At 44.1% G+C, this 14402-nt stretch overlaps 1 protein-coding gene across 1 annotated transcript in view; it reads right to left on the minus strand.

The window, feature by feature from the left end:
• LOC135495924 (uncharacterized) overlaps nucleotides 1-13726 on the minus strand; it is an 80382-nt gene extending 66656 nt beyond the window's left edge. The window contains exon 1 of the mRNA XM_064784947.1: nucleotides 13396-13726. Within this exon, the coding sequence (XP_064641017.1) occupies nucleotides 13396-13620 (225 nt within the window). The 5' untranslated portion in view covers nucleotides 13621-13726. The remainder of the gene's footprint in view (nucleotides 1-13395) is intronic.
• Nucleotides 13727-14402: the final 676 nt, after the last annotated feature.

Raw genomic sequence — 14402 nt, forward strand, 5'->3', positions numbered from 1 at the left:
TCAATAGGTGTTTAAATTAACATGAAGTCAGAACATCATGCTCATTTCGTTTATTCAAGTCAGACCCCTTGGGAGTTCATTGAGTAATAGAATAAAAGTGAATAGGTCGCTCTTGTCTGCATTGGAGTGTATCCTAACACTGAATGAAAAGTCAAAATCAGTCAGCATTAGACAACTCATTACAACACTAAAAAAGACCAAATTTCAACATTGATTGGTGGAATGAGTCTCATGAGCCGAAAATTCAACACTTTATGACAAATTCAGACTTCTGTTACAAGTCAGTCACTGTCTTCATTGTATCATGAAACACAATATCCTCTTCCACATCAGACAGTTCATCTTCATCAAGGAGAAGACCTCCTTCCGCCTGAGCATCGGCGTATTGTCCATTTTCACGTGGAATGAGTCCAGCTACTTGGAATCCCCGAATTGCTGCATTGGGACTTACATCAGCCCATGCATGACTTAGAATTTCTAGAACTGATGAGAGGGATTTTGGCACACTGTCCATCTGCATTAGTATGCTGGGTTTTCCATTCCTTCCAGTACTTACGGACCAAGGTTTTAAACCCCCTCATGACGGTTAGGTCTAGAGGCTGGGCGAGAGATGTACATCTGGCAGGGATGTCATCAAGTAAAATACCAGCTTCAACCAGAGGCTGGCGGAATTGTTCGGCCTGATGTGGGCGAAATCTGTCTACCAAAAGCAAAATTTCATTTGGATTAAAGTCTCCAACAAAGGGAAAAAAGATTTCTTCCTGCCAGTGCTGCAGTGTTCCTGCATTCTCCCACCTAGACCTTGAAGACGTTACCCTTACATTTTCTGGTATGTCATGCAGGGCTCTGATTTCCCTAACAAAACCGGGTTCCCTGAAAACGACATGAGCTGGAGCTTTCTCTCCATTTGACCCAATTGTAAGTCCAACCGTACAACCCAGTTTTGGGTTCCCCTCGATGTCCGCACATCAATGTTCTTTGACCCCTTTGTTGCAGCAGTATACATTGGCGGAAAATCAAGTTGGGTAAAAGTTTCATTAAAGTTAAAAATAGTGTGGACGTTATTTTCCTGAACAGTAGTCCTTACCTCCTCTTGAAATCTAGCCACCCTCTCCTCAGCATCACGTGGTAATGTGGCAGTATCCTTGGTCTTTCGACGAAACGTGATGCACTTTCTGGCCATGAACCTTGACAACCACCCATCACTAGCAACAAAGTTCACTCTTTCAGGGCGCTGGTGCCTCATTTCATCCTGTCTTTCGACAGGAAGCTCACCCCACCAATTTTCAAAGGCTACAACAGCATCCTGGCGAAGATCAGACCTGGATACTGGCAGAGCTCTCTGCCTCCTCTCAAGAAATGACTGGTGCACGGCATCTTCAACCTCAGGCCATAATCCATCATGATCAATGCGCACCCTTCGACTGTGAGCATTGTGTTCTGCCTGGTCCATGAGGTGGTCAATGTCCTGAATCCATCCGCGCAAAGTTGAATTGGCCAATCTATGCCTCCTTGCATACTCTGCGACATTCAAAACCTGACCATGTTAAATAGCATGCTGACAGTCTAATGCATGCCGTAGACGTGCCTCCACAGGGTAGCCATGGAGTCGCCTAGACGTACCAGGACGATGACCTTCCATATCACCCTCACCATCATTAGGCATATCCATGCAGACAACCAAACGTACAAACAACACGAAAAGGTGGATAAAAGTTGTAATCATTGTCACTGGTCAGAGGTCTGCGTATTGAATGACTGAAACCAATTTCACTAAAAAACAAGAAAGGGTTAATTCTTTTTCTCCTACAATAGTATGAAATAGACCCAGGCCTTGGCAAGGGACACGTCTCATTCAAGTCCTCTTTCAGAAAACCAATCAACCATAGGCCTGTACACTTCTATTCACTAAAAAATCAGTGTCACATTTTACATGAATACCCTCTCTGGGCCCCATTTTATACCAAAAACTAGGCCTATCCCGAGGTAACTGAGCATTTACTGTATATTTAAACCTGTCCAGCTCTTCCATTCTCAGGATGACTTGCCTTCTCTCACTCCCGTACTTTCTTTCAAATCTAGCCTTCGCCACCTCATATGCCGCTGCGGAGTGCCCTAACCCATCAATAACCTGCAAAGCCTCTCCTGTCAGGCAATCACGAAGCCGGAGTAATTTGTATTCAGCAATTACAGCTACGCTATCGACACAGGACATAAATGCGGCTTTCCATGAGGGATATTGCGTTTATCCCCATGGAATTTTGGAATGGTAACTCGTGACAAATGTCTAGTTGGATCGAATGCTATACCACCACCTTGAGAGTACGATTGTTCAAATCGCAATATCAACATTTGATCCTGATGACCTCTTAGTGGAGTGCTGCTCACTGGTTGTAGTACTTGATGCTGTATCTTTTCTTCCTTCGGTTTGAACTGCTCAGCTTCCGGTTTTAACTCCAACTGCTTTTCGGCTGTTTTGACAGATGGCCTTGCCTCGCCATTCCCTGATCCTGACTGGTCATTCTGGGCTTGACTCTTCTTTGATGCATCCTGGTCAAGTTCAAGTGAGCACCTTCTGGTTGCTCCTTGAAACCCCTGATTGATTTCTGTGGAGACCAGGGTAAGCGCTTGAGCAGTCTTTACTGATTAGCGCTATGTAAATATAAACATTACATTACATTACATTACATCCTTCTTCTTAATCTTGCTGCCATCATATATTAACTTTCCATTTCTTTAATCTTCGAGTCAATCGATTTGATCTCCTTTTCCAGGTCCTTTACAGTTTTATCAATCTCTGCAGCACTAGCTCTACTTGTTATATCCTGTGTTACTTGATCTTGCTGAAGACTATTTTTCACGAATTTGTTGAACAAAACATCCACTATATGGAAATCATACTCCAACGTCAAGGAGGATACCGCGGTGACGTCACGGCTTTTCCAAGATGGCGCTGCATATTGTAAACAAACTCGATCCAGGGCCAAGGAAAAATCAAGTCGTCAAACAAAGTTAGATTTTTCGCATCAAATCAGAGTTATTAGTACTTTTCTGCTATGAAATATGTCTTTAGACAATAAGTTATCATTTGAATAATGAAAAGTGATGTTTTGATGGGGAAAAATAGGGTTTTTAAAACCAAATAGCCGGGCGCCGATCTTCCAAAATTAGCGATGGTTTCAAAACAGTCTCCCAGATATGGAGCAATCTATTCATTATCATAATGGGATTTGGAGGCATGTTTACAGATTTTACAAGTTCGAGACCTGTAGGACCTAAAACTCGCATAGATCCCCATAGATCCCCTCTATTTGTCGAGTTAGCGCCCCTGTAAGATCATGCATTTTCGGACACTAGAACGAAATCTTCCTGCGGATATCGCGGTTTCGGTGATGATTAAAGAAGAAATTGACTGTTCTTAGAGTTGTATGGGACAGAAATGAGTTCATACTTCATGAATACATGAATATATTATGATATGGGCGGGCTTCTAAGTCAAAACAATAGCAAACTCAACTGCATCTCTACCGTGTATCGCGTAGTGCATTGCCTAGTGTATTTCGTAGTGTATTTTAGCGGAGACATTATTTCCGCACTTTGGCCACGCCAAACGTCTTTTTTATTCGTGGAAGTTAATCTGCTCTGTAAATTTTATTTTACACAGGAAGAATCCATACTAGGTATTGCAATAGTTCATGTCTATTGGTGTTTTTGTGTACAGGAGTGCACCAGACAGTGGCACGTGGAGATGCGTTCAGTGCTGGTGCTGTCAGTAGACTGAATCTGATTGGCCATAGCGATCACTAATATGGGATGTGATCACGTGATATGACGTCACCGCGGTATCCTCCTTGCTCCAACGTCAATGTTTTCATTAACAAACTATCCTCTTTTATGGAGTCGCCCCCTATGATATACACAGTTTCTAAGCGCCCACAAATAGTGATGGCTTCATCAAACGCCTCCGAACAGCTCTCAAAACATTGTACGACTTCTGCCTTAACAGGTGACTCCTTTTTCAACTCTACGAAAAAGATTGATTTGGCTAGGGTGTACCGTATTTTTGCATTAGCTCTGTCCTTTTTTAGTGCTCCTAATGGTGTTTCACTACGACTCCCAGTGGCCATGATGACTTGCAACTGACAAAATTGTAATGTCAATGAAATGTCTATAAACTGAATCTCTCTTGGACTACGAGAACGTTACACCGTTTCTACTGTCTCTACACTATAAATGGACTACACCCTATGCATTCCTATGGACATGACGATCCACAGGCTGATGTACAGTGGTCGCACGTGAGTGGGAGTGGGTTGTCGTCTTGGATTTCATGATTTTAAAAGTATATAAAGTTCTCTGTTTAACTACTCTATGCTACCAAAATGGTTGTTAGACTCCACCTTGCGTGTCCAAAACACTCCACTCTCAGAACGAGGCGTATGCATTTTCCATTTAAAAGTTGACTTTACGGTACCAAGGTATTTTAGAATATCCAACTAGGATTATAAAGGTAATTTCTTAGCCCCGCACAGTGGGTTTCACTCTTGATAAAGGGGCACTATTGCTAGCAGCTAGGTAGGCAGGATAAAGTTAGACGAAGTAGCCGATAGGGGTCTCTTACCCCTCAAAGTCCGTCACAACTATTCAAGCTTGTACAAGGAATACATGCAGCGCTGACTCTAACAAGACCCAATGGGAATGTCGCACAGTCATCTGTCAAAAACAAGACCTATGTTGTAGTATGATCTCTTGCCAATATTTAATAATTGCACTATCGTCATCACCTCATCATACTTCATTGACATTACAGGCACACATTGACATCGACCACTGTTGCAATCAATGACACAGTCGCTATCCAAGTAGCATTATAGAGGTAATTATCATTTTCATACCTCATTAGCATGTGAACCAATCGCGTCGCGTCCTTTGCGATCACGGCAAAGCCTCATGGAATAATGTCTTTCACCGTTGAATAATTTTTCATATTCCATGCCAACAACTTCAATTTCTTCATATTCCATGGCTAGAAGTTCAATACTAATATAATATCCAAGATAAAGTTACAAGAAGTAGTCAATAGGGGTCTCTCACCTCTCACTGTATGTCCACACTATTCACGCTTGTACGAGGAATACATTCAATGCTGAATCTAACAACACCCAGTGCCCTTACTCTGTATATTAGTCACTGGAAGATGGCCCATTTCACTCCTTGCTTCTACTTCACCTATAGTCTCATTGCAAACGCCTCAGTTCTATGATATCACATTCACTTTCAGCTGTCATGCAACGCAACAACTGTGCTATCTGCCATCGCACATCAACGAAGAAGTGCAGCCGCCCACATTCCACCTCACGTCTGTCCGACCAGCTGCAATCCTCGAGGACGCCCCACTGTACCACGATTTCACTACGATGTTTCACAAGAAGGAGCAGTGCGCGAGATAGGCTAATGAGCAGACTTCCCTCGCTTGAGTTTCGGAAGAATGTTCCATATCGCGCTAAGCTGACCACTGCTGACCATGACAGGCGTGCATTGGACTGGTACAGGTTGGAACTGAACATTGAATATGCTGGTGGTGACGCTTTCTGATGAGAAGTTGGTCGTGACTGATGCAGTATCCTTCAACAGCATCGTTCAATCATTGCTCTCTGAGCTGCCTTGATTCTGTACTTACCCAAATACTAAGACCAAATGCCTGTTGACTGTGCTTTAAGAGAGACTGGCGCCATGCCTAGAGATATGACTGACCCCTATTGGCAAATTTGTATGACTTTATCTTGCCTACCTAGCTGCTGCCTATAGTCTCCCTTTAACTGCAGAACACTTCAAAGTCGATAAAATGCCATGTTCCACCTTTTAATGTGTTCAGACCGCCATTTTCAAAATAATCAAATCAGGACACTGCCTTCTAGTCTCATAATAAATTTTGCTTTCCTCAATAATAACATTTCTTCTTCTTCAATGCTTTCATCATTCCAAACTTCTCCTCCTCTGACTTTTACAGGGGTACAGTCATGGCAATCAAAACCCAAATACTGAGACCAAATGCCTGTTGACTGTGCTTTAAGAGAGACTGGCGCCATGCCTAGTCTCTCTTAAAGCACAGTCAACAGACACCAACCCCCTCAGACTCAGAAACCACAAACGCCCAACCCTTCCTGCTACCTTAATACTTCTGGATAGGAAGTATGGGGGTCCGCGTAGACAAATCACGTTTCGACTAGACCATTTCGAGAATTTCAAGCAAGTGGGATGGTCATCCAAGATATTTAGAAAAGTTGGCCGAGTTATTTGATGTCCTAATAGTCAACTTAGAAGACGGGGGGCTACACTACCAGATGGGCAGTGATTCACTCCACTTCAGTCTGGAAAAGAAACTGACAGAATGGTTGTTTGCAAGATATCGATAATGGGTTTATGAGAACAGAGCAGAAGAGTCGGTTACGACAATGAGGGAATTTGTTAATGGAGAGTCACAGTTTCAGATTACTGCATCCGAAACGATACATGGAGTAAACATTTGTTCTAGAATAGACACCGATAGCTTCAGGACCCACGTTACAACGACAGCTGTTAAGACAACACAATCAGAAAGATCATCTTGTAAGGTGTGTGAAGAGTCACATGGAGTCTGGACATGCGCCGACTTTAAGAAAATGCCACACAAACAGAAAATGTCCTTTGCCAAAGAAAACAAACTTTGTTTTCGTTGCCTTGGTTACGGACATGCTGGCGTTTCCTGTGAGGGGAGCAGAGAATGCGGGATAGACGGATGCAAACTAAGTCATCATCGTCTTTTAATAATAATAATAAAATTGTTATTTATATGGCGCAACTTTCCAGGATTAGTCCTGTTCAAGTGCGCCCTCCCGTCGAGTTGTAGTATTGACTATACAGGGTGTATCAGAAAAAATTAGACTGTCGAAAAAATCATCATAAAATTAACATAGGGAGGAGTTTCGAAAAACTGGTACACCCCTTTGTAGAGGGTGTGATTCTGCATCGTATTATACCAGTGTCATCGTTAACACTTTACGTTCCAATGAGCATGGACAATTTGAATTTTGAAAAATTAAAGTCCTTTGCGCACGGGAATGTGAGGGTTAAAATTGGATGTGTCAAAGTGAATTAAAAATGTAGATGGAGTTTTACTCGCATGCCAAAGCGTTTTTGAAATAATTAACCCTTTCACCCTCTAATCCTGAAACAAAACTATCTCATTTCTGAGTGTAGATCTTCATCAAGGGGTTAACGCAATGGCATGGAGTGGTCATGACCATAATAACCATAAGTCCTATCTTGTCAATTTCATATTTTCTTCAAATAGCTACCTTATGTTGGTTAGATAATAGGCCTAACGTAATTCCTGGCCATAAATCTGTGAGCATCTGTGCATTTTGTCCTCACTGTTTGGCTTGTGTCCTGTGGTATGGATGTAAAATGGTCAGGCCACAGTACACCCCTCATCAGAGGTCTTTTCTGGTTACTGAATATCTCCAAACCAAAAGTGTCCCTGCTGTTCTTGAGCGGATCCAACGTCAATTTCCAAATGTGAGAGTTCCAAGTCGTGCCACTGTCTTCAACAATGTCAATAAGTACCGTACTTCTGGAACCAGCCACAATCTCAACAAAGGGAGGTCGGGCCGACGTAGGACGGAACGTACTCCAGCCAACATTGAAGCAGTGAGGACCCTCCTCGACGAACACCATGTCGGACAAGAGAGAGAGGAGACCATCAGCTGCAGAAGGAACGGTCTTGGCATGTCGTCAACCACATTCAAATCGTATCACGCGCCTTGACCTGCGATTCCACCCGTACCAAATGATTAAGAGGCATCAACTTCTTCCCGACGATTTGGCACGTCGCCTACGATTCTGCCAGTGGTTGCTTGGACAGCGGCAACGTTTCCTCGATGACTTTATCATCGGAGATGAGTCTGGCTTCGCCATGAATGCTTTTGTGAACAGCCATAACGTAAGGGAATATCGCCCGAGGGGAGAGCAGCCACTTGATTTTGCATACGAGCGCAATGACGCCCGGCACAAGGTAACGGTCTGGATTGAGTTAGTCGGCAACAGAGCCATCGTCGGACCTTTCTTCTTTCGCCAAAACCTGAATGGCGAGGACTACCTCCAAATGATCAATGAACGTATGGTTCCCGCTATCAACAGAATGCGCAGGTTTAGGCCACAAGGAAGGGATGCCATCGAATTCAGGCGCACTTGGTGGGCGAAGGATGGCGCGCCACCCCACAAACGGAGGGTTGTTACCGAGCGGCTGACAGAACTGTTCGGAGACAGAGTTGTTGCGTTGAACAGACCAGTGGAATGGCCTCCGCGGTCTCCCGACCACTCGACTACTTCCTGTGGGGCCACCTTAAATCAAAGGTTTATGTCAAACCCCCTGCCAACCTGGATGATCTTGAGAGAAGGATCACAGCCGAAGTTGAGATCTTAAGGGAAGACGGAGCGGTGATAAGGCGTGATGTTGGGCACATGTTGCGAAGGGCACAGATCTGCGTTCAAAGAAACGGTGCCCACGTGGAGGACTAATGAACTTTTGATTGTCCCATTGCACCATGACAGGAAATTCCAGAAAGTACGAGAACTTGTACGAGAATTGTGTGATTTGACAGTTTAATTCATTGTACATTTACATGTACATGTACATCGTGAATGCTTTGTTAAAAATGCCAATGGGCTACTGTACAATTAGGTTATTTTTTCTTTTAAGTGATCTTCCTCAGCCGAACAATGACGGTGTACGCTTATATTCATGTAAACCTAACAGTCAGTACATGTAAAACAGTTTAAGTTTCTTGACCCGTTGATGAAGATCAACACTCAGAAATGAGATATTTTTGTTTCAGGATTAGAGGGTGAAAGGGTTAATTATTTCAAAAACGCTTTGGCACGCGAGTAAAACTCCATCTAAACTTTTCATTCACTTTGACACATCCAATTTTAACCCTCACATTCCCGTGCGCAAAGGACTTTAATTTTTCAAAATTCAAATTGTCCATGCTCATTGTAACGTAAAGTGTTAACGATGACACTGGTATAATTCGATGCAAAATCACACCCTCTACAAAGGGGTGTACCAGTTTTTCGAAACTCCTCCCTATGTTAATTTTATGATGATTTTTTCGACAGTCTAATTTTTTCTGATACACCCTGTATATATGTTTATTTCGTACTAGGTACAATCAGAGGTGCATGGTGTTGAAATATATACAGTGCTGTAACAAGTTTGACAAAATATCGATACAAAATGAGGACATATAATTTAGTTGTACATGAGGCACTCCAGCGGTAGAATCCCATCAACCGAGGAAGTCACCTAAGATGTACATAAATAGTCTAATATCTCATTGATCTCCTCGGTTGCTAAGAATCCATCACCCGAGTCCTGTAAATCTTTGTTGCAATTTTTGGTAGGGTTTGCAGCCGCGAAGACGGCTCCGTCCGGCGCCCCCGGAATTGGTCCGGTGGCCAGGTGCTGATGTTGTTGCGTGTGCGTTAGAAGACGGGAGGAAATGCTAAACCCAGAACAAATAACTGTTTTAAACCGTTTTTAAGAGAAAGAATGTAAGATCAGATGTGTCACGAGAGAGATCATTAAATCATTCATTAAAGGTATAACGCGTTAAGAAGTTATTGATGACATTCGAGGCAGCAGCCACCACAACCAGACTTTCGGTTTAAAACAAATTGATCTGATCGGCTTGCACGCACACACATACATAATGCATTCGATGAGTGAATCACACGACGGCGCACCGCGGAGTGGAAGGAGAAATGGTCCCGCTGGAAACGTGTCTTTAGAGGTAGCCGAGGCCCTGCTGCAGTTGGCGGACGCCAAGTTACCCAGTGGTGCATCTTCATGGGCTAGTAGTAGGCATAACAACAGTTGTAGCAATAGCATAATAACCACAAGTAGAAGGCCTAGCACTAGCAGTAATAGGTCCTCCAAGTCCAGGCAGAGCCAGAGGAAGTTGTTGGAGGCCGAGATGGAGAAGACGAGACTCATCGCTGAACAACAGATGGCTGAGGCCCAGATTGAAACTGAGATGGCAAGAAAACAGGTTCAGATTAATTTGGCAATGAGAAGAAGGATGATTGACATTCGCGCAGAGATGAGCGCCACACTTCAGTCTGTAGACCGAGATCTTGAGGAACGGTTGAGGGATTTTGAGGATGAGGACTTAGAGGTCCAAAATCAAGATGAAGAACCAGTTTCGAAGGATAGAGTCTGCAAAGAAGATACAGGTCACAAGTTGTTTGATGTCCTTGAGTCCCACAAGCAGAATGGTAGGGTTGATGTTGCCGGGGACCGAGATGCCATGCCTGGGCCTAATGCTTTGCTGTCCAGTTGGGGTGATGCTGCCCGAGAGGGTCCAGTCGCTGTCGACAACAGATCTGTTTATCAAGATATGGGTGATAAGTCGAAACCGGATGATTTCTGCGCTGATGCTGAAGTTAGGAAGTACGCTACCCAGGATAGAAATGAAATTGGTAATGGCAGTCCTACAGGGATAGAGTCTGATGAAGTCCAACAGAAGAACACTGAATCAGCTGATATGGGTGTGAAACCTTGGTTGCCACGTTTCGATACTCACAGTGAAGATGTTCGAGATAGCACCAGCACAAGCGGATACATGCATGCATGTACATGGCTTGCAAGGGATAAAGAAAGGCAAACACAGTGGATCAGCAGATAGAGTCCAACCCTGGTTATCACATTTCCACACCCAAGATGCTGCTCAAGAGACCAGATCAATGATGGTGCACACTCATGTAATAGGTCAAGAGGTGGAATTTCAGCGGCACACTAGGTCAGAGGATAAGGGTGCGAAACCAGAGCTGACACATTCTTCCACACAGAGTCATGATGTGAAGCGAGGTAGCCGTGCCATGATCCCAAGTCATAATGATCACACTGCTAGTATCAATAGTCATAGGGAGGTTAACCAGTTGACATCGCCTGTACAACCAAAGCCTGATGAGATTCAAGTTGGTCAGAGCCGAGATGTAGAGCATGTCAGCAGAGAGGGCAGAGGGTACATCTTTCAAGATCAACAGATGAAAGCTGATCAACATCCTAGTTCAACAGGTCATCGTCACGCTGAAGGCAGGGGATACAACTTTCAAGGTCAACAGATGAAAGCTGATCAACATCCTAGTTCAACAGGTCATCGTCACGCTGAAGACAGGGGATACAACTTTCAAGGTCAACAGATGAAAGCTGATCAACATCCTAGTTCAACAGGTCATCGTCACGCTGAAGACAGGGGATACAACTTTCAAGGTCAACAGATGAAAGCTGATCAACATCCTAGTTCAACAGGTCATCGTCACGCTGAAGACAGGGGATACAACTTTCAAGGTCAACAGATGAAAGCTGATCAACATCCTAGTTCAACAGGTCATCGTCACGCTGAAGACAGGGGATACAGCTTTCAAGTTCAAGGTCAAATGGATCCTAGAGATGCCTTCTTGCCCATAGTCGACCATCTGCAAGCACTCCAGACACGGCTAGAGCTCCCAAGGCCCGAGCTAAAAGGGTTCTCTGGAGACCCGCTTGATTATCCACGATTCACAACAGCATTTAGACAGAACATCGAATCCAGAACCCGTGATCCAGGAGAGTTATACCAGAATCTCAGGAAATACTGCAGTGGAAAGGCCAGCGAAGTCATATTGAGATATGATATGCTAGCGACAGATGAGGGCTACAGCCAAGCTAAGCGAGAACTGTATCTAAATTTCGGACAGCCTCATCTCATCACGATGGAGTTTCACAGGAAACTGAAGACCCAGGGTGACGTCAAGGCTGGCGACAGGAATGCGATGCGAAAATATGCAGATCTTCTGGAGACCACAGAGTTGTCTCTACGTAGTGTTAACAAGGAAAAGTCACTAGATCATCCAGATTACCTAGTCGATGTGATCGCAAAACTACCGATGCATGATCGCCGCAGCTGGTTAAGAAAGGCAGCCAGGATCAGAGAGGAGTACGGGGAGGTCACTTTTTCAGAAGTTGTCAGATTCATCAAGGGACTTTCAAGGGAGGTAAACGACAGCAAATTTGCAGCCTTGCTTGAGCATAAGAATGATAAGCGGAAGAACAATGATGCAGTCAAAGATCGGAACAAGACCCCCTCCGTAAAGACATTATCACAGATGGCCAGGAGAGCTCGAAGGATGAGAAGTCCAGATCAAATGTCAATAATACTGGCGAAGCTAAGAAGAAAACTTGGAAGAGTACCAAGCAACAAGGATCTGAAAGGACAACCCAGAGTACTAGTAAACCTAGTGTGAAATGTACTCATTGCACCAGTGGACCATCGCATTCCATCTGGGAGTGTTCAAGTGTCAAGAGGTTGCCATGGAAACAGAAGCAGGACATCATAAAGGGAATGGGACTCTGTTTTAATTGCCTGAATGCTGACAACAAGGTCACTGCCCACAACTCAGCCAGGAAATGCCCTCTCCCTAAGGAATGTCAAAAGATGGGATGCAAGTCTACAACTAAGCATCATACTCCCCTACACTTTGACAAGGCTGAAGACAGGGATGGAACCACCCCCACTGTAATTGGTAACAGCTTCCTGGGAAAAACCGAAGATAAAGTCCTGTTCCCAGCATTCCCTGTCATAGGCAGATGTCCAGCTACCAGAAAGGAAATGAAGACTTGGGCAGGAATCGATTCCTACTCCAGCGCCTCTCTGTGTGAAGAAGACGTTCTGCAGGAATTATCCATAGAGCCAGATGAAAAGCCAGTCGAATTGAAGACATTGAATGGAGTTAGTGCGGGTAAAAGCACTAAAATCAGTCTGAAAATTTCCGGATTGGATGGTAACGCTGGATCGATATTCCTGAAGTATACTCTTGGGAAAGTTTGCCTATGGGAGACAAACACCTGCCGTCTAAGGAAATTTGGTCAAGTTATGAGCATCTGAGAGACTTACCCACCCCAGAGAGTCCAGTTGGAAAGATTAAGGTTTTGATTGGAGGAAACATCCCAGCAGCCCACAAGCAACTCGAATGGAAAGAAGGATCCAAACCAGAGGAGCCAATTGCAGCCAGATATCCATGCTACTGACGGCAGTAAAGCTTTTATAGAGCGCCTACGAGGTAAAATGATAAACTGCACACGGCGTGTTGGTGGTAAGTTGACCACATTAAAAGGGGGGGGGGGCAATTATACTTTATGGTTCACATCACAACTTCACAGAATTGTATACTTTTGAGCCAAACAGTTGAAAATGTGCAGCACTTTTTGTGAAACACGCCACATACTATACGAATGTGCTGAACGGATTTCGGTCGTGGCAAGTGTCCTCCGTAATACATCATCAGCTCGGCCACAGTAGTAGGTTTACTTACCTCGTTAATAGGGACAGTGGTAAGCATGTCATACCCTTCATCGGCGTCAGTCTGAGTGTAATAGTTGGAGAAGGGGGTTCTGATTGCTTTTATAGAGCGCCTCCTTGCCCCAGCGCTGGCTACCGGCAAAACGCTCAAGTTCCAGCAGACGAAACGGGTATAATGGCGAGGAATGTTGTAAATATCTGCATAGAAGAGGCGTAATCTCAAATAGGCATCATCCATGTCTGATTCTATAATCCATGCTTGCTTTTCTCGGTCGTAGCAACGCGACCTATTCTTTCTGTGGTCCAGAGGACAGATCTGCACCTCACTTACCGCTGTCACTGTATACAAGTCAACTTTGAGTTTCAAGCGGCCTTTATGCGATGCTAAACTGTATACGCTAGCGCCGAGGTAATACCCCAATCCGTTACCACTTGAATCAACGTAATCATCAAGGATGTCAGACTCTAAATTCCTATCCCCATGACCTATAGTTACTCGGTATTTGATTTTGCAGCAGTGGTCCAATCCCGTCTGCCGACTCAAGTGAATCGTTGGTTTCCCGTCATTTTGGGCACAGTCCCCGTTGGGAAAGACAAGGACATTCCAATCACAACCACCAAATGCGAAATATGCCGTTTCGAATTTCTGATAGTTTTTTGCGACATTTTGTTGATTCTTTGGATCACGAGGAATAGTAATGACATATTCGTATGCTGTCTTGATGTTCCTTATTTCCAACTCCATTAATATCTTCTCCTCTTCTATTAAGAACTTTCGCTCACATATATCCGACACCCCGATAAATGTCTTCCGGCCATTCGTCGGAATTGTTGAAGTAAATTCTGTATCCTTTGCAAAAGAAGTTTCATTCTTAGTAAAGTGTTCTTTATTGACGACAGTAAAACTGTAATCCACCTTGACAGACAAACCGTCTGTGACGTTACGAAGGGTGAGAAAAGCACCAATATGGTGGTCGGACCTTTGGAGACAGATACACCACTTTTGAAACCCATACATGA

The sequence above is a fragment of the Lineus longissimus genome, chromosome 11 (genome assembly GCF_910592395.1).
Source record: "Lineus longissimus chromosome 11, tnLinLong1.2, whole genome shotgun sequence".
Lineage (NCBI taxonomy): Eukaryota > Metazoa > Nemertea > Pilidiophora > Heteronemertea > Lineidae > Lineus > Lineus longissimus.